At 36.9% G+C, this 23,701-nt stretch overlaps 1 protein-coding gene across 8 annotated transcripts in view; it reads left to right on the top strand.

Moving 5' to 3' along the window:
* The window catches only part of ANKRD31 (ankyrin repeat domain 31), a 134,009-nt gene that overhangs the window by 42,940 nt on the left and 67,368 nt on the right, over nucleotides 1-23,701 (top strand). For 6 of the 8 annotated variants that reach the window (XM_049707675.1, XM_033430034.2, XM_049707678.1 and 3 more), the window contains 7 exons: nucleotides 1,126-1,281; nucleotides 8,765-8,907; nucleotides 15,053-15,197; nucleotides 18,119-18,171; nucleotides 19,140-20,661; nucleotides 21,182-21,352; nucleotides 23,175-23,312. In XM_049707675.1, coding sequence (XP_049563632.1) covers nucleotides 1,126-1,281; nucleotides 8,765-8,907; nucleotides 15,053-15,197; nucleotides 18,119-18,171; nucleotides 19,140-20,661; nucleotides 21,182-21,352; nucleotides 23,175-23,312 — 2,328 coding nt within the window. The remainder of the gene's footprint in view (nucleotides 1-1,125; nucleotides 1,282-8,764; nucleotides 8,908-15,052; nucleotides 15,198-18,118; nucleotides 18,172-19,139; nucleotides 20,662-21,181; nucleotides 21,353-23,174; nucleotides 23,313-23,701) is intronic. The other 2 variants (XM_033430032.2, XM_049707676.1) reach the window with 2 other exon arrangements.

The raw sequence follows: 23,701 nt of genomic DNA on the forward strand, positions 1-23,701 counted from the left end.
TTGTTATTTTTAATAAATTGCATATTTATAATAGCGGGTACAACTGGAAAAGACAGATCTGGGAGTAAAGACTATTGATTTTTGCATATAGTTTATCTGGTGGGAGCAGAATGCTTTGTAGTCTGGGGTGGGGGAAGGCAGGCTCGGGTGTTCAGCAGTTGGTTTGTTTTACAGTGGAACTGAATGGAGAGAATCAAATAAAAACAAAGCAGCTAAATTGTGGTCCATTAAGAAACCTGTTGCAGTACTCAGTTACCTTTCGGAGGTTTCAGGATGGGACAGGTTATTTAGATGAACCTGGAAAAGCTATCACCAAAGTTCCTCTGAGGGAATTCCCTGGCGGTCTAGTGGTTAGGACTCTGCGCTCTCACTGCCGAGGGCCCGGGTTCAATCCCACAAGCTGGGCGGTGCGCCAAAGGAAAGAAAAGCTGTTCTGAAATTCAGGAAAACCAAATGAGTATTATCTGTAAAAACTGACAGGATTTGGATTATCTAGATGAGGAGTTTAGGAGGCACAGGGGAGAAATGATACTTGGTATATATAACCTGGAAAACTATTTTAATTGTGTATTTCCCAGGTTAGGAAATCAAAACTATTATACTGCTCAAGACCAAGCTTTATTTAAGTTCATGACAATTATTTTTAGTAAAGAAAGAAAATTTAGCATTCTCTTTTCTGGTCTTGCTGGGGTTAATTTTTGTATCTTCCTTATATACTTCTGAGATTTTCTCCTCATGGTTTTATAAGACATTTTGGTATTTAATATTTTGTTAGGTTTAATAACATCTAATTCTGGATTTAAATAATACCTTTCACCAGAACTTTTAAGAAAATAATCCATTAGTCTTCTCATACATGCACCTTTTCTAGAGTTTCAATCAATATAAACTGCTTACATGATTTATAATTTACTCAAATATTTCAAACTAATGACATTTGTCTTTTTCATCTTTTTGCATGTAGATACCATTATAGTTGGGTTAATGGAAGAAATGCTCCTCCATAATGTAATATGCTCTATTCCAGAATGTTGACTGGATTCATTCTACTACTTATATTCCTCTTGATTTTCAAATAAGGATTATTAATTTTTTTGTTTTCTTTTGTTCATGCCCTCATTTCAGAAAAAATGAAGATGAATAAAGTATCTCGTTGTAACATTAACCGTAGAAACATCTTTGGAGAGAACTTACTGTATAAAGCTGCTCTGAACAACGACGCTAATCTTGTTCATCATTATATGAAGAAAGGTGGAGATGTTAATCAGCCAAGTTATGCTGGTAGGCTGTGGTTACCACTTACAGTTATCTTAAGAGTGGTTTGTAGTTTCAGCTGAGTCACTACTATGTAAGTATGGCAAAGTAGGCCTAAGGCAAGTCTCAAACAGAAAGCTTCCAGGTAATTTTTCTACTTAGGCAGTGCTTCACCATCATCTCCCAGGGAAGTGGTAAGATAGGGGGGGAGAGGCAGGAGAAGAACATTACATTTCACCTTCAAAGATTATGCCTGCCTTCAAAGGTTATGCCTTCAAAGGCCCACTGCACCAGGTGGGCCATGTGCAGTAGCATTACACAGAAGGATGGGGTTCCTGGGGCTGGCTTGCTGGCTTTGTGTGGGCATTTTTACTATGAGACTCAGCTTTTAATGGAAGATAAGTGAGGTTCAAAGCTGAAAGAAGCTTATGGTACATTGAGCTTCAGGGAAAATTGATGATAAAATGGTAGATGTACAGCAAGGACAATTGCCAGGGAAATGGAGAGAACAGACTATGAGGTAGAGAGGGTGGGGCAGGAAGCTCAGAAAGAACAGTCTTTCTGCAAGGCTAGGTCTCTGTACAGTCTTCCTGTGGGGAGAACCTGATACGTTCTCCTGGAGAGGAATGATTCCTTAAAGGCACGTAAGTACTTAAAACACTGAGCAGCACTGTGTCCATACTTTTACTATTGTTTCTAGACTTTCTCGGGGTATGAAACAATGCACAAAGTCTTATGGTACACAGAGATCAGCAGCACGATCCATGGACAAGCAGGTGATTACAAGTGCACCCCCAGTACTTACTTTAGCAGCACCTGGATTTATACTATAATCAGGGTTTTAAAGACTATTATTCTAAGTCTCACACCCAGTTCATCCATTATGGTCTTACAGCTCTCAACCTTGGATCCTTACTTGCTAGCCAGAGCACTTGCTCCTTTGATTTTGAGAAATATATGGTTCTTTCTCTTAGTCTCTATGTGCTCCTTAAGTTTAGGAGTAGTTCTGCATGCCAATAACTGGACTTTATGGATTTCCCAAGCATCAGTCTTAACATGTTTCTTTTCATTAACCTTTTTTTCTGTGCCATCACTAACATCCCCAGTTGCTATTCCCTGCTTGTCTTTGGCCAGGCAGTGACCTTCTCCTCACTTCCCTAGGTACTTCTGTGACCTTCATGAATTCTTTATCCTTCCATATTTTCCAGACTTTTTGAACTCTCTTGTTTTCTATTTTTTCTTCTCAATTTGCATCTTAATCTGACCTTTACTACTTCTGGCTACCACATCCCACAGAATTGCAGAGGGCAGTGTTTGCAAAGGGTTGTCCATAAGCCATTTTCGTAAGAGTCACTTAAAATATTTGTTCAAAATGCAACCTTTACTTCACCCTCCCAAAGCACACACACACACACAAAATCACAATCAAAATCTGTAGGTTAAAATCTGGAAATCAAGTTCCCTAGATGATTTTTATTCTCATTAATGTTCAAGAACTACTGACAAGAGGTGTATGGCCTCCATATAATTCAATGTAGTGAGCTTTTACCGTATTCCTCCTCTGTGCCAGATACTATGAAAACAAAAAGATAAACAGTATCTACTAGGAAGGTTTAAATAAATTTATTTTGTGAGATAATCCAATAAAGGCTTAAGTGCCTTTTGAGGAATTAACAAAACGTTACAGTAACAGACCAATGGTCTTTTTATAGATAACATTTGCATTTTATAAGTCCTCATTTACATTTTGTGATATCTTTGATTTAAAAAACCAATTTCAATAATTCTTTATCTATCAAAACCAAGGGTGACAACCATGAAGTAGCCTGAAGATAAATTCTGAATACCTAAAATAGATCTAATAAAGCTTCTTTGCTAAAACCCTCTCAGATCAATGACTTGAGCATTATTTTACACAGAATCCTATCTGATTCCTAAGCCTATGACACATTAGAACTGAAAAGAAAGGTTGGCTTAGGTCAGGATATTGATAATAGCAAGAAGTTTAAGCCAACAGCAAGGCAAGAGACATAAAAAATGAGAGGCAAAATTGTTGAGGACTGTAATGAAGAGAGTGCACTTTATATTTCTGTGGGTGTTAACAATTGCTGCATTAGATCATATAACTAATATTATTATGATCTTGAATCTTTTTAAACAAATGCGTTAAATTATATTGTCTTCATAGGAAATTTCACTCTTATAAACCTTTGAAGAAATTTCCTCCAAGATACTTAGATTTTTAAAAAGAAAAAACTGTGTTGTTTAAGGATCTCCCAACCTGCAGTTTTGGGAGATAATAAAAGATCTGTTATAAAATGTACTCCATCTTTATTTACAAGGAGTGGTTTTACAACACAGAAGGAGTAAGCCTTAGGAGAAGGGAAATTCTTTGTTACATTTGATTTCTTTCTGGAATATGTAGCCCTTTATGTGGTCTAGAGTAGCCCTCTGCAGAATAAAGGTCCCTCTGGCTTTGTTGCTGCTGGGAATTTCTTTCAACCCTGGAACTGATACTGTTCATCACTGGGTCCTCCTTGCTTACTTAGGTCACACTTAAAGTAGCATTCATTTTCAGCTTCCCTCCCCAAGACCCCATCATTTACTATTAATTGCTCACATGTACTTTGTTTTCTTTGGGAATTTTCTGAAGTAAATTTAGTGTATGAGACTGGCTTTTTCTTGGAAGCCAGACAGTTGCTTTACATTTACCTTATCTTTTAGTCATTCTGAGCTCAGGGAAAACAAACATCTTTTGTTATAGTTATTTTCTCATTCCTGTAGCAGCCATTTCTGTCCCCTTTAGGAAACTAATTTTTATTGTAGTTTAAGCAAAACCTAAATAAGGAAAGGAAGTTTCCTAGAAGGAAAATAATCATCTGCGTTCCAAAGTTAATAACTTTTGGATTTCTGATACTTCATTTTTCATCCCACCAAACCTAGACTGTGGCAAATAATCAAGTTAACCAGTGTACATTATCAGTAAGCAAATTTCCACTGGTTTACAGGTCCCAGAACCTAAATAGCAATTAGTTCACGCTTTTTATTGGAGACAGTACTTTGGGGAAAGAGAGTTTTTATATTATTTTTTTAAAAATAGATCTTAAATAGTTATCTTCCAAAAGTTCACATTTATTTGAAAATTTTTATGAAATTATGAAAAATTTCAAACATACAGAAAAGTTGAAAGAATTGAACAGTGAACATCCATATACTTAATTTCTAGATTCTCCATATTTGTTTTTGTTACATACTTATTGTAAAGGGAAACACTCATGTGTTTCTCCTCTATTCACACCCAGATACGTGGGTTTTCCACACATTGAACAATTCTTCCACACCAGCTGGGTATCCTGCAATTCAATTCAATCCTGACACTAGACATTGTTAGTGTAGACTCCACAGATTAAGACATCAGTCCCATGAGGCTGACCCCCACTTCAGATGCCAATCACAAGTAGGAGATCACCAGGTTACCCACAGGTTTCATTCACCTTGGCTACAAACTGGGGGTTACCATGACCCATTTCTTGGATTTGATCATTTCCTAGAAAAGCTCATGGACTCAGGGAAACACTTAACTTATATTTACCAGTTTATTATATAATAAAGCATATGATTAAGGATACAGATGAAAAGCCAGATAAAAAGGGTACATAAGGTGAGGTCTGGAAGGGTCCGAAACACAGGAAATTCTGTCTCCATGGAATTGGGGCGTGCTGTCCTCTCAGCATTCAGATGTGTTCACCAACCTGGATAAGCTCTCCAAACCCCATACTTTGGGGATTTTTATGGAGACTTCATCACATAGGCATGATCGATTATTAAATCCATTTCTAGCCCCTCTCTCCTTTCTGAAGAACAGAGGCAGACCTGAAAGTTCCAGCTTCTAATTATGACTTGGTCTTTTTGGTGACCAGCCTCATCTATGAGCCCACCAAAACTTGCCTCATTGGAACAAAATACACTTATATCTCCCAGGAAATTCCAAGGGATTTTAGGAGCTCTGAGACAGATTCTCCTATCATTCAGGAAATTACAAAGGTCTTGGAAATTCTGTATCAGGAACTAGGGTCAAAGACTATAAGGACAAAAGATCATCCTGCCACCCCTGTTTACAAGGGTTTTAGGAGCTCTGTGTTAGGAACCAGGGGGCAGAGGCCAGTATACATATTTTTTATTTTTTAAATTATTCTTTCAACTCCAACATGGCTTTCTCAAACATTTATTTCTTTATTATTTTTAAAAATTGAAGTTTAGTTGATTTACAATATTATGTTAGTTTCAGGTATACAACATAGTGATGCAATATTTTTATATGTTATACTCCATTTAAAGTTAATACAAAATAATGGCTATATTTCCCAGTCCTGTACAATATTTCCATATTGCTTATGTATTTTGTACATAGTAGATTGTGTCTCAGTAGATTGTGTCTCTTAATTCCCTACCCCTTTCTTGCCCCTCCCCACTTCCCTCTATCCACTGGTAGCCATTAGTTTTTACTCTATATGTGTAAGTCTGTTTCTGTTTTGTTATATACATTTCTTTTTAATTTTTAGATTTCACACATGTCATAACATATAGTATTTGTCTTTCTCTGTTGTATTTCGCTAAGCATAGTACTCTCTAGGTCCATCCACATTGTTGCAAATGACAGATTCCATTCTTTTTTATGGCTGAATAATATTCCATTGTGTGTGTGTGTGTGTGTGTGTGTGTGTGTGTGTGTGTGTGTGTGTGTGTACCACATCTTCTTTTTCTGTTCTTCATTGTTGGGCACTTAAGTTGCTTCCAAATCTTGACTATTTGTAAATAATGCTGCTGTGAACGTTGGGGTGCATGTATCTTCAAATTAGTGTTTTCATTTTCTTCAGATACATACCCAGCAGTAGAATTGCTGGATCATAAGGTAGTTCTGTTTTTTGGTTTTTAAGGAACTTCCATACAGTTTTCCATAGTGGCTGTACCAATTTACATTTCCACCAACAGTGTACAAGGGTTCTCTTTTCTCTGCTTCCTCACCAGCCTTTGTTATTTGCAGACTTTTTGATGATAGCCATTTTGACAGTTGTGAGGTGATATCTCATTGTGGTTTTGATTTTCATTTCTCTGATAATTTTTCATTTTGGGCATCTTTTCATGTGCCTGTTAGCCAGCTGTATGTCTTCTTTGGAAAAATGTCTGTTCAGGTCTTCTGCCCATTTTTTGATTGGCCTGTTTGTTTTTTGATATTGAGTTGTATGAGCTGTTTATGTATTTTGGATATTAACCTCTTATTGGTCATATCATTTGCAAATGTTTTCTCCCATCCAGTACATTGTCTTTTTGTTTTGTTGATGGTTTCCTTTGCTGTGCAAAAGCTTTTCAGTTTAACTAGGTCCCATTCATTTATTTTTGCTTTTGTTTCCTTCATCTTAAGAGACAGATCCAAAAAAATATTGCTATGATTTATGTCAAAGTGTGTTCTACCTATGTTTTCTTCTGGGAGTTTTCCCATGTTACATTTACATCTTCAATCCTTTTTGAGTTTATTTTTGTATATGGTGTAAGAAAATGTTCTAATTTCATTCTGACAACCTCTGCCTGTCTAATTGGGGTAATTAGTCGATTTTCATTTAATATATTTGGATTTACTGCCATTTTACTTGTGTTTCTTGTGTCTTCATCTGTTTGGTTTTGTCTTTGCATTATTTTGTAGTGATTACTCTAGGGATTACAATATACATTTTTAATATTTTATAGTCTTCTTAGAGTTAATATTGTAATACTTCATATAAAATGTAAGAACATCAAATACATCTCCCTTTTCCTTTTTTTTTTTAATAAATTTATTTATTTATTTTTGGCTATGTTGGGTCTTCGTTGCTGTGCGTGGTCTTTCTCTAGTTGCAGTGAGTGGGGGCTACTCTTCGTTGCTGTGTGCAGGCTTCTCATTGCAGTGGCTTCTCTTGTTGTGGAGCATGGGCTCTAGGCACACGGGCTTCAGTATTTGTGGCACACAGGCTCAGTAGTTGTGGCTCGTGGGCTCTAGAGCACAGGCTCAGTAGTTGCAGCACATGGGCTTAGTTGCTCCGTGACATGTGGGATCTTCCTGGCTCAGGGCTTGAACCCATGTCCCCTGCATTGGCAGGCGGATTCTTAACCACTGTGCCACCAGGGAGGCCCCTCCCTTATCCTTTATGTTATGTCTGTCGCATATATTACATGTATATACAGGATAAACTCCAAAACATAAAGTTATAATTTTTGCTTTAAGTAGCCTTGTGTATTTTAAGGAAATTTATAGAAAATAAATTCTATTAACTATATATTTACCAGTTTTGGTGCTCTTCATTTCTTCCTCAAGGCTTTCTAATTAATACTATTGGAGAAACTCCTTCTATAGACGTTCTTAACTGGAGTGTCCCCTCAAAGGGGACATTTGGTAGTTTCTGGAAACATTTTTAGTTTTTACAACTGGAATGGGCAGCAGGGTACTACTGGCATCTGATGGATTAAGACCAGGGATACTGCTAAACATCCTACAGTGCCCAGAACATTTAGCCCAAAATGTCAGTGCCAAGGTTGAGAAACTGGATTATGGAGAAGGTTCTGAAAATGTTAGTGCCAAGATTGAGAAACTCTGGTTTATGGAAGGAAAGAATGAAGCACACTTTAACTTGCAACTTTTTATGTTTTCTTATATCAATCGTATGATTTTTTGGAGTTTAGATATTTTTGACTTATACCATTAAATCTGGCTAGCAAAGGAAGAAGATAATTATTTGGATAACTGGTTTTCTTGGAGCAGTTTGTGGTATGTTTGTTGAATTTACTGTAACTAACTTTTTGCAAATAGGGAGAAAAGAAATATACAGTTGACCCATGAACAACGTGGGAGTTAAGGGTGCTAACCCTCTGTGTGGTCAAAAATCTGAGAATAAGTTACAGTTACAGCCCTCCGTATCCATGGTTACTCCTTCAGCTAACCTCAGATTGTGTAGTACTGTAGTATTTACTGTTGGAAAAAAATCTGTGTATAAGGTAAACCTGCATAGTTCAAACCCATGTTGTTCATGAGTCGACTGTATACTTTTGAACTGACTTCTGCGTAGTCTTGCTGGCTGGGTGGGTTATTTTAATGGAAGTACCTTGAGTTACAAATAAGGCTTTTCCCCCTCTTCTCTGCAGAAGAGTAGCCTGCAACCAGCATTCTCTATGAGCTAATAATGACCCCCTTACAGCCTTTTTATTTGAGGGGGGCAAAAATGGTTTCAAATATTTTACTTATTTTCATATTTTTCCATATTAACACCAACAGAATTAGGGGTAGGAATTTTATTTGTCCATCAGATTTATTGAATCCACAAATAATACAGGTTGCTTTCATGGTGAGATTATCTTGTCTCATATAACCAAAATATTTTTAAAGCAACAACTTAGAATTAGAGTTCTTATTTTAAGGGCAAGCACAAACATTATTAAGATGCCAAATATAAACAAACACCATTTCTTTTTTGTGTAACAGGTTGGACAGCACTTCATGAAGCTAGTGTAGGAGGATTTTATCAGACAGCATGTGAACTATTAAAGGGTGGAGCAGATGTAAATATCAGAGGAATGTACCAGATCACTCCCCTACATGATGCTGTGATGAATGGACATTATAAGGTACTGTGATTCTTTTGTTTGCAGAGCAAACACTACATTCTGCAAGTATTAAAAACCTCTGGGACCAAGCAATAGAAAAACAGATAGGGATCCAGTTTCAGTTCATTCTGCTAATCAATACTCAGAATTCATAATAAAATTTTACTGTGTGATGGATCAGTTGTGCCTAATGTGGTAGATCCCATTTTACATGTTACTTTTAATAACTTCAGAATGCGTATTTTGGTTATACACAGTATTTTTAAAATTTCTTTAGACTCTTTTTGTATGGTTCTTTATAGGCTTTAGGAGAACATTTCCTTCTTAGAGTGTTACACAGTGATGTCCAGCCCTGATAGCAGGCTTACAGCTTTTTGTAGTCTAGTGTTACTTTCAGAGTCAGACTAAGACATGAGAACCTCCCAGGTTTTAATGATCAGCCAGTACACACCAGCACAGAGGTACCAGTGGTTATAGTATCAAAATACTATAATTCTATACAAGTTGGTTAGTAGTAGCTTCAATAATGGTAATATTAATTAAGATTATGAATTCCAGCACACTTGCTTTATCATATATGTTCTGAGCTTCCTAGACATTTTTCTGGTCCAGGAACTGCATTGGTCTGAGGCACTTGTGAAAATAGCTTATTATATATTTCAAGTATTGGAAGTTGCCTCTGGGTTTAAAACCTCTAGGGTAGGAGAGGGGGCTAATCAACAAGGCTCAGGAAGATCTGTTCAGTGTTCCTCCAGAAGAAATGCCTACCACAGGTAAAACTGGGGAAGGCTGCCAGGAACCATGGGCGTACACAAATAGGACATATCCCTTCCTAGTTTGGAGGGTTTAGGTGGTTTTGCTTTTTTTGGATAATGTATCACCTGACGGTAGGTGGTCATTCCTGCACATTTTGTAGAGGGCTTGGGGGAGAAAATACTGCCTTGGACCTAATTTAATGGCCAGAAGAATGCTAGAACAAGTGATGGTGTGAGCCCTCTCTCTGTCTTTTATCTGCTCTTCAAAACTGGCCTCTAGCAGAGAAACCTCATGCCAAAGCATTTCTTCTCTCTCTCCATGGTCCATCCGCTCTCCAACTTGCCAGGGCTGACCTGTCCTGGTCAAGAATCTTTTCTCCCTTTGGGTAATATGAGCCGTGGGTGATTTATACCTTTTTTTTTTTTCTTTCTCAGTTCTTCCTTTGTCCCTCCTGATAACTTGGCTCCAATTAACTTCTGCCTCACAGGCTATAACTAGCAGTCTTCTTTCTGGCCTTTGCAGATATGTAGCCTTCTCTTGTACCCTTAGTGAAGTAAAAGGGACCAAAGACACAGGCCTCTAACTCCTGAAGTATCCTGTGGTATATAAATATTTGAGATGTTGAATTGGAGGTTCAGTGACAATGTTGCTGGGATTCACAGATATTGAAAAGATATCCCACACACATGGTGATTATGCATTCCATTTGTGTCTGGAGTGAGCTTTCTTATAAAGTTTGATTGTATATTCTATTACACTTTAAAAAGTCATACCACATCAACAGGCCGGAGCATGGATGGTGTTTTGTTGTTGTTGGGAGTATTTTTTTAAAATCCCAGACATCATACCATTTTATCCATAAATACTTGTACCTGCATCTCTAACAGATAAGGACATTTTTTTCCACACCCACATTTTTTATCATCTTACCTTATAAAAATTAAAATTTTAAATACCACTTAATAATATCTAGTCCATATTTAAATTTCCCCAAATTATCTAAAAATGTTTTTTATTACAAGTTTTTGTTTGAATCATGATCTATCAATGTCTGTACTTTTCATGTGTTTGTTATGTCTCTTAAGTGTGTGTGGTTTTTTTAAAGGTTTATTATTTATTTATTTATTTAATTTATTTTTGGCTGCGTCGGGTCTTAGTTGTGGCATACTGGATCTTCATTGAGGCATGCGGGATTTTTCGTTGTGGCGCGCGGGCTCTTTGTTATAGTGCTCGGGCTTCTCTCTAGTTGTGGCATGCGAGTTTTCTCTTCTCTAATTGTAGTGCCCAGGCTCCAGAGTGTGTGGGCTCTGTAGTTTGCAGCACGTGGGCTCTAGTTGAGGTACAGGAGCTTAGTAGTTGTGGCATGCAGGCTTAGGTGACCTGCGGCATGCGGGATCTTAGTTCCCTGACTAGGGATTGAACCTGCGTCCCCTGCATTGGGAGGTGGATTCTTTACCACTGGACCACCAGAGAAGTCCCTCTTAAGTATGTTTTAATCTATAACAGTTCTTCCTATATTTTCTTTTGTGTGTGTCTTCTAGAACCTGGGTCATTTGTCTTATAGAATTTCCTAAATTCTGGATTTGACTGACTTTATCTATGTTTCTTCCCATATTTTCTCTAAATGGTGTTTTAATGTAAAAACTATCAGAGACCACAATCTGGGTGCTATGTGTGCTCATTGCTATTGGATGTCATTGTTTTTAGGCATTTTCAGTGAAATGTATACTTTTAGAAAGAAAAACAAATCATGAGTTCTTACTGATATTTCCATTTCAGACTTAATATTATAGATTCATAATAACTTTGATTTTATACTTGTATCTCTTTTTCTAATATCCTCCAAACTGAAAAGGAACTTTGAGACTGGAAAACAAAGCAGGCAATTCCATAAAGTGCAATTGTGAAGTTTATTGTGGGTAGCTTACATACTGGCAGGATTGGGCAGACACAATCCAGAGGCATTCACAGCTGTGCTCCTCACCACTGAAAGGAGCACAGGGAGATTTAAAGCGGCCAAAGCTAACAACAGAATCTGACTACCAAATGAGAAGCATGTCCACACTAACTGGAACTGGAGATTTTTCCTCCCCCTGGGGGGTCTCATGACCATTAAGCATCTGTATCAACAGAAGACACTCTTCCAGTTTTCTGTCAGCAAGGGTAAAAGTTGACAGGGAATTTATCTGGCTTGGGCACATTCCTTGTGAGTAGGCTAAAACTTAATCATGCAGAAAGGCGAGGGGTAGGACTTCAGACCTAAGATAGAGCTGACAAAATGGAGTCAGTGTGGTTCAGCCACACAGAAGTCAGCTGATTCTAGAGGGAGGAAAGCACTAGAGTCAATAATATGATTAAAGGTGAAAAGCCACGGGCAAGCTTTAAGTAGCAGTGTATTTCCTTATGGGGCCTACTGTTTGATGAACTAAATAAGTGGGGGTTGTGAGGCCAGCCACTTACTGAAATTGCTCTGCTTGTTCCAGTTAAGAACATGTGGTAATCTTAAAATATGTCCACAAATTCTTTAACAGTCCTCCCTTCGAAAGGTGGATCCTGATTCCTCTCCTCAGGAGGGTAGGCTGGAGTTTCAGTGAGTTGCTTCTAACAAACACAGTGTGGCAGGAGTGACACAGTACATGACTTCTAAGACTAGGTTGAAAACTGTTGCGGCTTCTTCCTTGTTCTTTCACTCACTTGTTCAGCAACGCTGGGAGAAGCCAGATGTCATTTCGTGCAGCCACTCAAGCAGCTCCATGGAGAGGTTCACGTGGCAGTGGACAAAGGCCTCCTGCCCACAGCTATGTGAGTGAGCCATCTTAGAAAGATCCTCCAATCCCAGGCAAACTTTTGTTTATTTTTTAATTTTTAAATTTTTTAAAATAAATTTATTTTATTTATTTATATTTGGCCGCATTGGGTCTTCATTGTTGCATGTGGGCTTTCTCTACTTGCGGCGAGCAGGGGCTACTCTTCGTTGCGGTGCATGGGCTTCTCATTGCAGTGGCTTCTCTTGTTGCGGAGCATGGGCTCTAGGCACGTAGGCTCAGTAGTTGTGGCACGTGGGCTCAGTAGTTGTGGTTCGCGGGCTCTAGAGTGCAGGCTCAGTAGTTGTGCCTCACGGGCTTAGTTGCTCTGCGGCATGTGGGATATTCCCGGACCAGGGCTCGAACCGTGTCCCCTGCCTTGGCAGGTGGATTCTTAACTACTGCACCACCAGGGAAGTCCCCAGGCAAGCTTTTAGGTGATTGTATCTCCAGCCAACATTTTGACTGTAACCTCATGAGAGACCCTGAGGCAGAACCATCCACCTGTGGCCACTCCCAAATTCCTGACCCACAGAAACTATGAGATTATAAATATTTATTATTGTTTTAAGCTACTAAGTTTTGGGGTAACTTGTTAGGTAGCAACAGATAACTAATACAGAACCTAAATGCAGATTTAAAATAGGGGTAAAAAACGTAGTGGAAATAACTGATTTACTGCCATTTGGTAAGAAGAGTGTTTTTAAAGAGGATATATTAGTTAGGCTTCAGAATTCCTGATACCAAGCCATAGAGAGAATTGGTAAATGTGCATAGTTGGTGAAGCAGAGTATCCAGAGTCTAAAACAGAGACTGCCAAAGTAATGTATTCACTCCCTTGGGATCACCAACCCAGATTTCCAAAAAAGTGAAGCTCTAGCCCTTGCCTTTTCCCTTCCTCCCATCTTCTTTCTCATGCTTGTTGATCCTGAGTTACTTTCATACTGCATGGCTTATTATTTGACATAAAACCTCCAGAGATAAGCAACACAGCTCCTTTGGCAACCCACTTATGAAACTACTTTTCCTGAAAAAAAGTGGTACACTCTCTATTTGTATTACTAAACAAAATGTGAAGCTCCAGGAATATGAATTATAAATTTAATTGTATCTACTGTTACTTTCAATCCCCCTATCTAGCATTAAACTCCCACAGTAAAGCCATTTGAAAAGCAGAATCAAGTTGCTGAGTCTTAATAATTTTTAAAAGATTTGGCTCATATTCTCCCTGTGTGTGGTGGGGCATTTTTCTCTCCTAGAATGCTTTCTTATAAAAGGAAAAATGTATATATCTTTAATCTTCAGATGCATAAAATTTTCAGAAATTCAGATCCTTTCTCTCATTCCAGACATTAACAGAGAAATCTAGGCTTCATTTAGTATGTTATTTAAAGCCTGTTACCCACATCCTCCTTGGTCAACATTCATTCTTTTATTAAACAACATTTATTAAATATATACTCTATGCCAGATACTGAAATAGACACTGGGAATATAAAGATGATTAAGACATATATCTGTTGCAAAAACTTGGAAGCAACTTAAATGTGCATCAGTAGGGTACTGGTTAAGTAAATTATAGTACATTCATATAGTACATTCAAAAGTAAACTATTACTCAGCTGCCAAAAAGAATGATGAAGTTCAATCCATACTGATTTGGAACAATCTTCAAAGTCTGTTGCAGGGTGGGGTGGGCAGGAATGTATATAGTATATGACCACTTGTATAAGAAAAAATGTATGTACACAGTTATGATTCGTACATATATACCTGTTGGACTAGACTAACTCTGGAAAAGTTCAGAAGAAACTGTAACCAGAGCTGACTTAGAAAAAATAATTAGATGACTAGAGGACAGGGGTTGAGGAGGGAAACTTATTTTTCATTGTCTACTTCTCTGAGCCTTCTGTATTTTGAACCGTATTTATTAATTTCCTATTCAAAAATAATAAATTAATTTTAAAAGAAAACAGAGTCCTACCCTCAAAAAACTTGGAGTACAGGAGAGAGAAATATATAAGAAATAAGTATAATATACAGCATATTGGACATAAAATATGTACATACAAGTAGGAAGAGGTCATTTTTCTCTAGGGGATCAGTGGGTGAGGAGGTCAGGGAGAGCTTCATAGAGGAGATTACTCGAGGAGCAGTAACAGATTAAAGATTTACCTGTTTCTCTCTGATACCGAGGGGGAGCTGCAGCAACACAGGTCTATACAGAAGACATAGCTATTTCCTGGAACCTGTTAAAATTACATTTACTACTACAGAATGTAATCCTAATTCCTGGTATATCTGCTAGCTCCATTTCATCAGCAACTGAACCACAAACATTTCTGCCCCTCCCTCCATTCCTCCTTTCCTCCCTCTTCCTTACTTCCTCTCTCCTTTTTTTTTTTTTTGTAAGAGAAGGCATATTTATATTAATAAATTATGATTCAGTAGCAGTTACATTAATTTTTGGTTTGGGGCAGTAATGTTACAGGAAACCCAAACTGTATTGTTGAAAGAAATATTTAATGTTGCTTAGAGTTGTATGCTGGCACACATTTTTAATAATACACCTTTTGTCTGGGCTCCCTCACAAAATCTTCCTCTAGGTGGCACAGTTACTTCTTTTGAATGGAGCAGATCCTTTATTTAGAAATGACAGTGGAAAGTGTGCTTTGGATGAAGCCAAAGACTCATGTATGAAGCGTCTCCTTGAGAGATATGTTCCTAAACATCAAAAGCATCTTATATCAGGTAAAATTGAACTGCCCTGTTATATCTGTTCATCATGTCAGTAGAGAGTTATAGAAATCAAACTTGGAATTATAGAAATTAAATTGGTTTTCCTCATAAATTTTGAGAAAATCCATCCTGTGGTGTCCTTGCTCCATTCCTTTAGTTGAGCACACTGACTTGTTTGCAAATGCACCAAATGGAAGAACTCTAAAAGAACAAAGAAAGATAGTATTAAATGTACTTTCCCCCAGGATATGTATTGGAAACAGTTAAGAAAACTTTTGTAAAGTTCTGGGTGTTTTCCCCATAATCCGTTGTCTGAATAACATGGGTGATGTAACTTATATTTGGCTTTATCATTTTCCATGAATATGGCCAGGATTGTTTACTTTCATTCCTTAAGAATATTTTCTTATGGCTGTACTTTTGCCTTGTCATTCATCATTGCACTAAGATGAACTACAAAAGAACTTGACCTGCAGTTTCAAGAAGATTATATAAGAACTGTTTGTTTTTTTTATTGAAGTATAATTGATTTATAATATTGTACTAGTTTCAGGTATATAATGTAGTGATTCAGTATTTTTATAGATCATACTCCATTTAAAGTTATTACAAAATGGTGGTTATATTCCCTGTGCTGTACAATATATCCTTGTTGCTTATTTATTTTATACCTAGTAGTTTGTATCTCTTAATTCCAAAACGCTATTTTGCCCCTCCCCCTTCCCTCTCCCCACTGGTAACCATTACTTTGTTCTCTATATCAGTGAGTCTGTTTCTGTTTATACATTGGTTTGTTATATACATTGGTTTGTTTTATTTTTTTAGATTCTATATATGTGATAACAGCGTATTTGTCTTTCTCTGACTTACCTCACCAAGAATAATACCCTCTAGGTATCCATGTTGTTGCAAATGGCAGCATTTCATTCTTTTTTATGGTTGAGTAATATTCCATCGTATATATATAATACTGTATCTTCTTTATCCATTCACTTGCTATGGACAGTTAGGTTGCTTCCATGTCTTGGCTATTGTAAATAGTAGTGCTGCTATGAACATTAGGGTGTGTGTATCTTTTTGAATTAGTGTTTTCATTTTCTTTGGATATATACCCAGCAGTGGAATTGCTGGATCATATGGTAGTTCTACTTTTAGTTTTTTGAGAAACCTCCATACTGTTTTCCATAGTGGCTTTAACGGTTTGCATTCCCACCAACTGTATACAAGGGCTCCTTTTTCTACACATCCTTAACAATCTTTGTTATCTGTAGACTTTTTTTTTTTTTTTTTGCGGTATGCGGGCCTCCCATTGTTGTGGCCTCTCCCGTTGTGGAGCACAGGCTCCGGACGCACAGGCTCAGCGGCCATGGCTAACGGGCACAGCCGCTCCGCGGCATGTGGAATCTTCCTGGACCGGGGCACGAACCCACGTCTCCTGCATCAGCAGGCGGACTCTCAACCACTGTGCCACCAGCGAAGCCCTTTCTGTGTTATCTTGTTTGGAAAAATATCTTTCAGGTCTTCTGTCCATTTTTTTGATTGGATTTTTTTTTATATTGGGTTGTATGAGCTGTTTATGAATTTTGGATATTAACCCCTTATTGGTCGTATCTTATACAAATATTTTCTCCCATTCAGTACGTCATCTTTTTGTTTTGTCAATCGTTTCCTATTCTGTGTAAAAGCTTTTCAGTTTTATGAGGTCCCATTTGTTTATTTTTTGTTTCCCTTGCCTTAGGAAACAAATCTCAAACAATATTAGTATGATTTATGTCAGAGTGTTCTGCCTGTGTTCTCTTTTAGGAGTTTTATGGTTTCTGGTCTTACATTTATGTCTTTAATCCATTTGAGTGTATTTTTGTATGTGGTGTGAGAAAATGTTCTAATTTCATTCTTTTACATTTGGCTGTCCAGTTTTACCACTTATTGAAGGCACCCTTTGTTGAAGAGACTTTCTTTTCTCCATTGTATGTTTTTGCCTCCTTTGTCATAGACTAATTGAAGATAGGTGTGTTGGTTTATTTCTGGACTCTCTATTCTGTTCCATTGATCTATGTGTCTGTTTTTGAGCCATTACTGTGCTATTTTGACTACTGTAGTATTGTGTAGTCTGACATAGGGAGCACGATACCTCCAGCTCTGTTCAACTTTCTCTAAATTGCTTTGGCAGTTCAGGGTCTTTTGTGGTTCCATATAAATTTTGGGATTATTTGTTCTAGTTCTGTGAAAAATGTTGTGGCTATTTTGATAGGGATTGCATTAAATCTGTAGATTGCTTTGGGTAGTATGGAAATTTTAACAGTACTCTTCCAGTCCAAGAACACAGTATATCTTCCCATGGCTTTGTATCATCTTCAGTTTCTTTCATCAGTGTTTTATAGTTTTCAGAGTATAGGTCTTTCACCTCTTTGGTTAAGTTTATTCCTAAGTATTTTATTCTTTTTGATGAGATTGTAAATGTAAATGGGATTTTTTTCTTGCTTTCTCTTTCTGATAGTTCACTATTAGTATATAGAAAAGCAACAGATTTCTGTATATTACTTATGTATCCTGCAACTTTATTAAGCAGACATATTAGAAAATGATGATAATACAATTAATTATGGAAGAATTTTTTGCATTAAAAAACCTTGCACACAGTTGCATATCTGAGTATAACTGTGGGGAATATAAAAATACTGAGTTCAGTGCCCATCTTTAACATAATTTTGTTGGGTCTGTTTTGCTTTTCCTAGAGAAATGTTTTCAGCTTTCTCAATAAATATGGAAATTATAAATTATGGAATATTATATGTGTCAATTTTAATAGAAAGTGTTTGCATAATTTCACTTTTTCCACTTGGTTTTCTCATGGCAAAGGAGTTTTGGTTTTAGAAGTCTAGAGTCTGACTACTGGAGGCTCTTTTCTTTGATTTTTCTCTTTTTGCTTACAGCGCAGACAAATAGCACTGACCCTTCAGACTTAGAGGATGAACACCACCACAAGGTATATCTCTGTTCAACAATAAACATTTTTATAGAGCACACCTGCTGGTTATTTTATAGATCATCAGAGGGGAAAGAAAGACTACTGAAGCATTCACCAGGAACAGTGACTTCACCTTTGCTTTTAAGACACTTTGGAATAATTACATAAGAATCAGAAGGTTCTGGCCTGTTAGTTTGGGAAGCAGTTGAGTAAATAAAGCATATGTGGGCACACTAATGTATTGGTAGCCATTTCCATTTCCTTTCTCCTCTTTACGGAGCCATGACGGTTATCAACAATGTCAAATTTCCTCTGGCCTGAGCACAGTATAAGAGTCAAAGGTGTCGATCCATCCCTTCAAACTTCACGTGGTGGGCAGTTACTTTTCATCTGGTGCTTGTGTTGTGATGTGTGAGAGGAAGCACTGTCCCTGTTTTAATCTTGGCAGCCCACAGTAATCTTTCCATGCAGGCCAACTTGGTTGTATATCTGTCTTTTTGTTTTTAAATCCCTTCTTCCACTGCCCTACCTGTGGTCTCTCACAGATACCAGAGGAAGAAACTCTCTTAATTCTAGGTCTATCTATATAACAAATGGGAGAGGAGAGTGTTTCTACAGTATTCTTGTAAAGAGTCCTTGTAAAGGAATTACCTGATTGTTTTAGAAGCCTATAAAAATTAGGTAGATTAAAATTTTTCATTATGTTTAGTAAGATAGGTAGTGCTAAAATACTGGCAAAAAGAAATTAAAATGTACAGGAGAAAATAAAGATTAGTACACATACTGAGTCTATTACTTTTGCCTTTCTTCTGTTAGTCTACTTTTCTGAAATACAAACCAGGTTGTATATATCCCAGCAGGTCCTGTGGTGAGATCAAATTATATCATTGAATGGAATATTAGTTTGCTTTATCTCCAATCCAGAATGAATTAAGTGTAGAACTATAGTTGAAAATTAAAGCTAACTATATATTTTGTTTCTACAGAAACCAAAATTCAGTTCTAAAAATCACAGTGGGTTTGTTTGTGATGAAAATTCCAAGAGACAGAAGCCAGAACATGTAAAAGTCAATAAAGGAAGCAAAGAGGGTTTATTTATAAATAAAGAAGATGTATATGAACATTACCAAAAAGATTCCCAAAACACTAAATTTGGTAAATCCAAGTATAAACGATCAGCTCTTAACCAAATATACTCGACAGGACTCAGAAAGGACAATCTCCATGGTGTTGAGGATCCCAGCACAAATGTGTCTGAAGATAAAGGAAGAAGAAATACACGACATAAAAGAACTCAAGTCGATGATGCAATCCAAGAAAGCAATCCAAGAAAGACAATAGCTGTCTCTTCTTCCAGAAAAATAAACAGATTGGTTACTTGTCAACAACATACTCTCCAAACCCTTGATGACCTTCCAGAAAAGTCATGTAAACCTTTTAGCCCATCTCTGTCAGGCCTGAAAAATGGTTTAAGTAATGATGTTGAGACTTGTTCATTTCCCAAAGAGACACATACCCAAAGCCTGGATTTATCAGATAGACAAGAAATAAAATTTTTGGAATTAGAATCCACTGACCAAGCTGAAGCCGTTTCTTTCTCAGGACTTTCTTTACATAAAAAAACCGAGTTACCACTTGTTGCTACAGATCAGCAGCCTCATACTCACCAAGAACAGCAGCACATTAGCCCTTATAAATCTCATGAAAACAGTAACTCAGGTCAAAAAGATGAGAGCCCTAATAAGTGGGAAAACTCTTCCCCATCCTTTATAAAGGAAAATTTTAATAATGATGATGATGGTGATTCCTGTGCTCCTGAGGAGACTGTAACATTTAAAAAGGTGATAAGTTCTTCAGGTTGCAAAAACCATGATAATTATAAAGAGAATAAAACAAATAGAGAAGAAATGGATTTTCAACAATTTTTACCTTCTCAAGACCATTTTTCACAGGAAAATGAGTTAATAAAAGCAGGCAGCCTAACCATATTTCCACAACAGGAAGCTGTTAATTTTTCTAATTCAGATAATATAATAGTTTCTGAACATGTTTCAGATTATGAACAATGTACATGTGGAACTTCTTTTGATCACTCACATGGCAGTCCTGAACATACTTCCCTTGCTTGTACAAGAACACTCTCAACACATGAAGTTTCAAAGTTGACTAGTCACGTGGAACTATTCGAGAGGCCTCAGGATTGTAGCCCCAGAATACCAACTCCTTTAATGAATCAAACGGATACACATATTGTGGAAAAGGTGAATAAGGAAGGAGACACTAAAAGGAATTACACTGACAAAGGCCAAAAACCAAGTTCTTCAAATAGGCCTTTATCCAGAGTTGTTCATTCTCAAGTAATGGAAACAACTAAAGTTGAAAAAAGGAGACAAGAGATCAAAACTATACATAGTATAGGCTTTCAGTCCACTGACAATACCAGTAAAGAATTGACTGTCTCACAGCTTAGTCAAAGAGAAGAGAAGGAAATTTCTCACAAACCAGGTAGTAGTAGTAGTGCTCAATTTGTACATGTTTCCTATAGATTTACTTATTTCACAGAAATTTCTAACTGAATTTCACTCAACCTATGCCCAAACTGATAAGAATGAGGACATGTGGACCATAATTTGGAGATACTTTTAATTAGTTAAGTAATGGTATTTACTTTGAAAGAATGTGCTAAATTGATATTGACAGGAGATAATAAACAGTATTTCTATGAGTTTTTATGTTTCTATGAGTTTTTTTAATATAGCACCTTCTTAGTATCAAGAAAGCGAACAACATTTTCATAGCAGGAAATTGTTAGCTCCATTGATTTCAGTGATTCACAGTTGAAATTGCATCCAGAAAACTAATTTATGTTTGTTGTATGAAAACATTTTTAAAGGCTTCCACTCCTTTAAAATAAGCAGTCCAGCTAGGAACAGAAACTTGGAACAATTAACATGACTAGACTCTTTTTTAGTCATGTAACCGGTAAGGAGAACTACAACACTGATATCGCAAAATGTTTGTTTTTCAGGTGAGGAATTAACTAATAATGTCAATGGAGATGAAAACACTATAAGAAATTGTGAGGAGAAGAAAGAAAAAACAGATTCAGAAATTCAAATGCCTACTAACATCCAGGAACACAAAAAAGTTCAGAATTTCAGAAAAAGGCAAAATTTCTTGAAAGCTACCTGCAGCCAAGGTTTGTATTCCTATTTTTATATAGGGAAAGGTTTGCATGATCAAGCCTAGCAATCCACTCTGCTTCAAAGAATTACACATTTTCATATTTACCGTTTTTTTTAGTCATTCACTAATTTATAAGGTTATTTCAGCTATATTTGTCAGATGGTTTTACTGTAATCCACCACTTGAGAATCTCTTAGTCTTCCAATATATTGTCATATTTTTGCCTATGACTTCTAATTTGTTACGTTAGAGGAGATAAGATAAACAGTAGAGACAGCAAGAACGTTGAGCGGGGGCAGCACATCTGAATTGTGTCAGATCCCTTAGATACTTCCACTGAGCCCTTTTAACACATGGGAAATTAAAGAAGCATAGCCACTAGTTTCTTTGTGTCAGATGCATGAACTGTATGTGTTTGGCAGCATGGATAGCTGACTATTCTTTGATAGTTCTTGGAGCTAGTTCTGTGTGAACAATAGACTGGACTACTTCAGGTTAAATGTTAAGCACCGAAAAGTTGATTTAGTAAGAAAAAGTTGATATAGTAAGAGGTAGGAATATTAGGCATACTCTTTGAACCTTCCTGCATTGTCCGCCTGTCATGTAAACTAAAGCCCTTCTTATACATACCTCCTGTAGCGGGTTGAATAGTGGCCCCCAAAAACATATGTCCATGTCCTGTTCCCTGGAATCTGTGATACTATCTCATTTAAAGAGTGAACATTACCTTGTTTAGAAAAAGAATCTTTGCAGATGTAGTTAAGGATCTTGAGATGAGGAGGTTGTCCTGGATTTTCCAAATGGGACCCAAATCTTACAAGTATCCTTATAAAAGAAAAATGGAGAGACCTTTGAGACACACAGGAAAGGAGAAGATAATGTGAAAACCCAGGCAAAGGAACAATGTGGCCAAAAGCCAAGGAAGCTAAGGAATGCTGGTATCCATCAGAAGTTGGAGGAAGCAAGGAAGGATTCTTCCTTAGAGTTTCCAGAGAGAGTGCAGCCCTGCTGACACCTTGGTTTTGGACTTCTGGTCTCCAGAACTGTGAGATAATATATTTGTGTTGTGTTAAGCACAACACAGCCACCCAGTTTGTGGTCATTTGTTACAGCTACCACAGGAAACTAATACATTTCTCTAGCAGCACTGAATCATATTTTAATGTAATTTTTTACATGTCATTCCACTATACTGTAGGCCACTTGAAGAAGAGATATTGTCTTCTATTTTCTTTATATGATGTTACAAAAAATCTTTTAGTACATTTTAGCATAGTTTGGGAAAAAAACTATTCACTGTTTTTAGTTCCAACTCAAGTCTAACTTGTGATGCAAGGAAAAGATTTTAAAATCTTCAGATAATGATATTGTACTACATTTTCTATGAAAGAAAACGAAATACCCAATAGGCCATGGTTTGGTTCTTGGCATCTTTTGTGATCAGAAACACACCCACTGAGATATAAGAATAGTTATAGAAAGAGGATTTTTATAAAATCACAATTTGGTTTAAGAAAATTTTTATCCATTGATAGAGGACTACTGAGAGTGAAGTGAGTATAGAAATGAAGCAAGTATTATTTGTTTTAATCAAGCATATGATAGAGTGAACAACTGCTAGAATGAATTTGAAGTAATGTGATCAGATGCTCTATCAATTCTTTACAAGTTATATTTTTAAATAGTAACAGCAATGATATTAATTGAGGTATGTTTCTGTGTAGTGCATCCTACTTAGGATGTTCTGAGGAAGTTGCTGTGTATTTTCTAAGATCCTTCATAATAATCAGCACTTGGCAGAAAAGAATACTCAGTTTTGCTTGGCAAATTTACAGAAATGAAAACAGCTGGGATCAATAAGAGGCATGCCAGAGGAGAAAGCCGGCTTCATTTGGCTGCCAGAAGAGGAAACTTGTCTCTGGTGAAAGCTCTGATAGAATCTGGAGCAGATGTGAATCTAAAAGATAACGCAGGTTTCGATTTTTAATTGTAGTTGTCTTTATAATTTGAACTCACTGATATACACATTTCAGCTACCCTCCCCCATTTTGATCCTGGCTGATATATAGCTGCTCACTTTGAAAATCTTTTTATAATATATTATTATTTAGTTGAATAGTAACATTTATCTTGGTTCACACCAATTGCTAAAATAACCTTCTCCTTTGAAACAGTTTTTAACATATGTTTGGGAGCATTCAGAGGGAGTATACAGAATGGGAAGGGAAAGAAGCTTTATTTAGAACTTTTCCTTGGAGGCCTTAATATCATTATCTAATTTTGTAGAGAATACCAAATTTTCCCATTTCCCTGTCCCTTCTTTTCTTTCCTTGTCTATTAATACTGTTCCTTTTTTCTCCCA

Source organism: Orcinus orca, chromosome 3, assembly GCF_937001465.1.
Source record: "Orcinus orca chromosome 3, mOrcOrc1.1, whole genome shotgun sequence".
Classification (NCBI taxonomy): Eukaryota; Metazoa; Chordata; class Mammalia; order Artiodactyla; family Delphinidae; genus Orcinus; species Orcinus orca.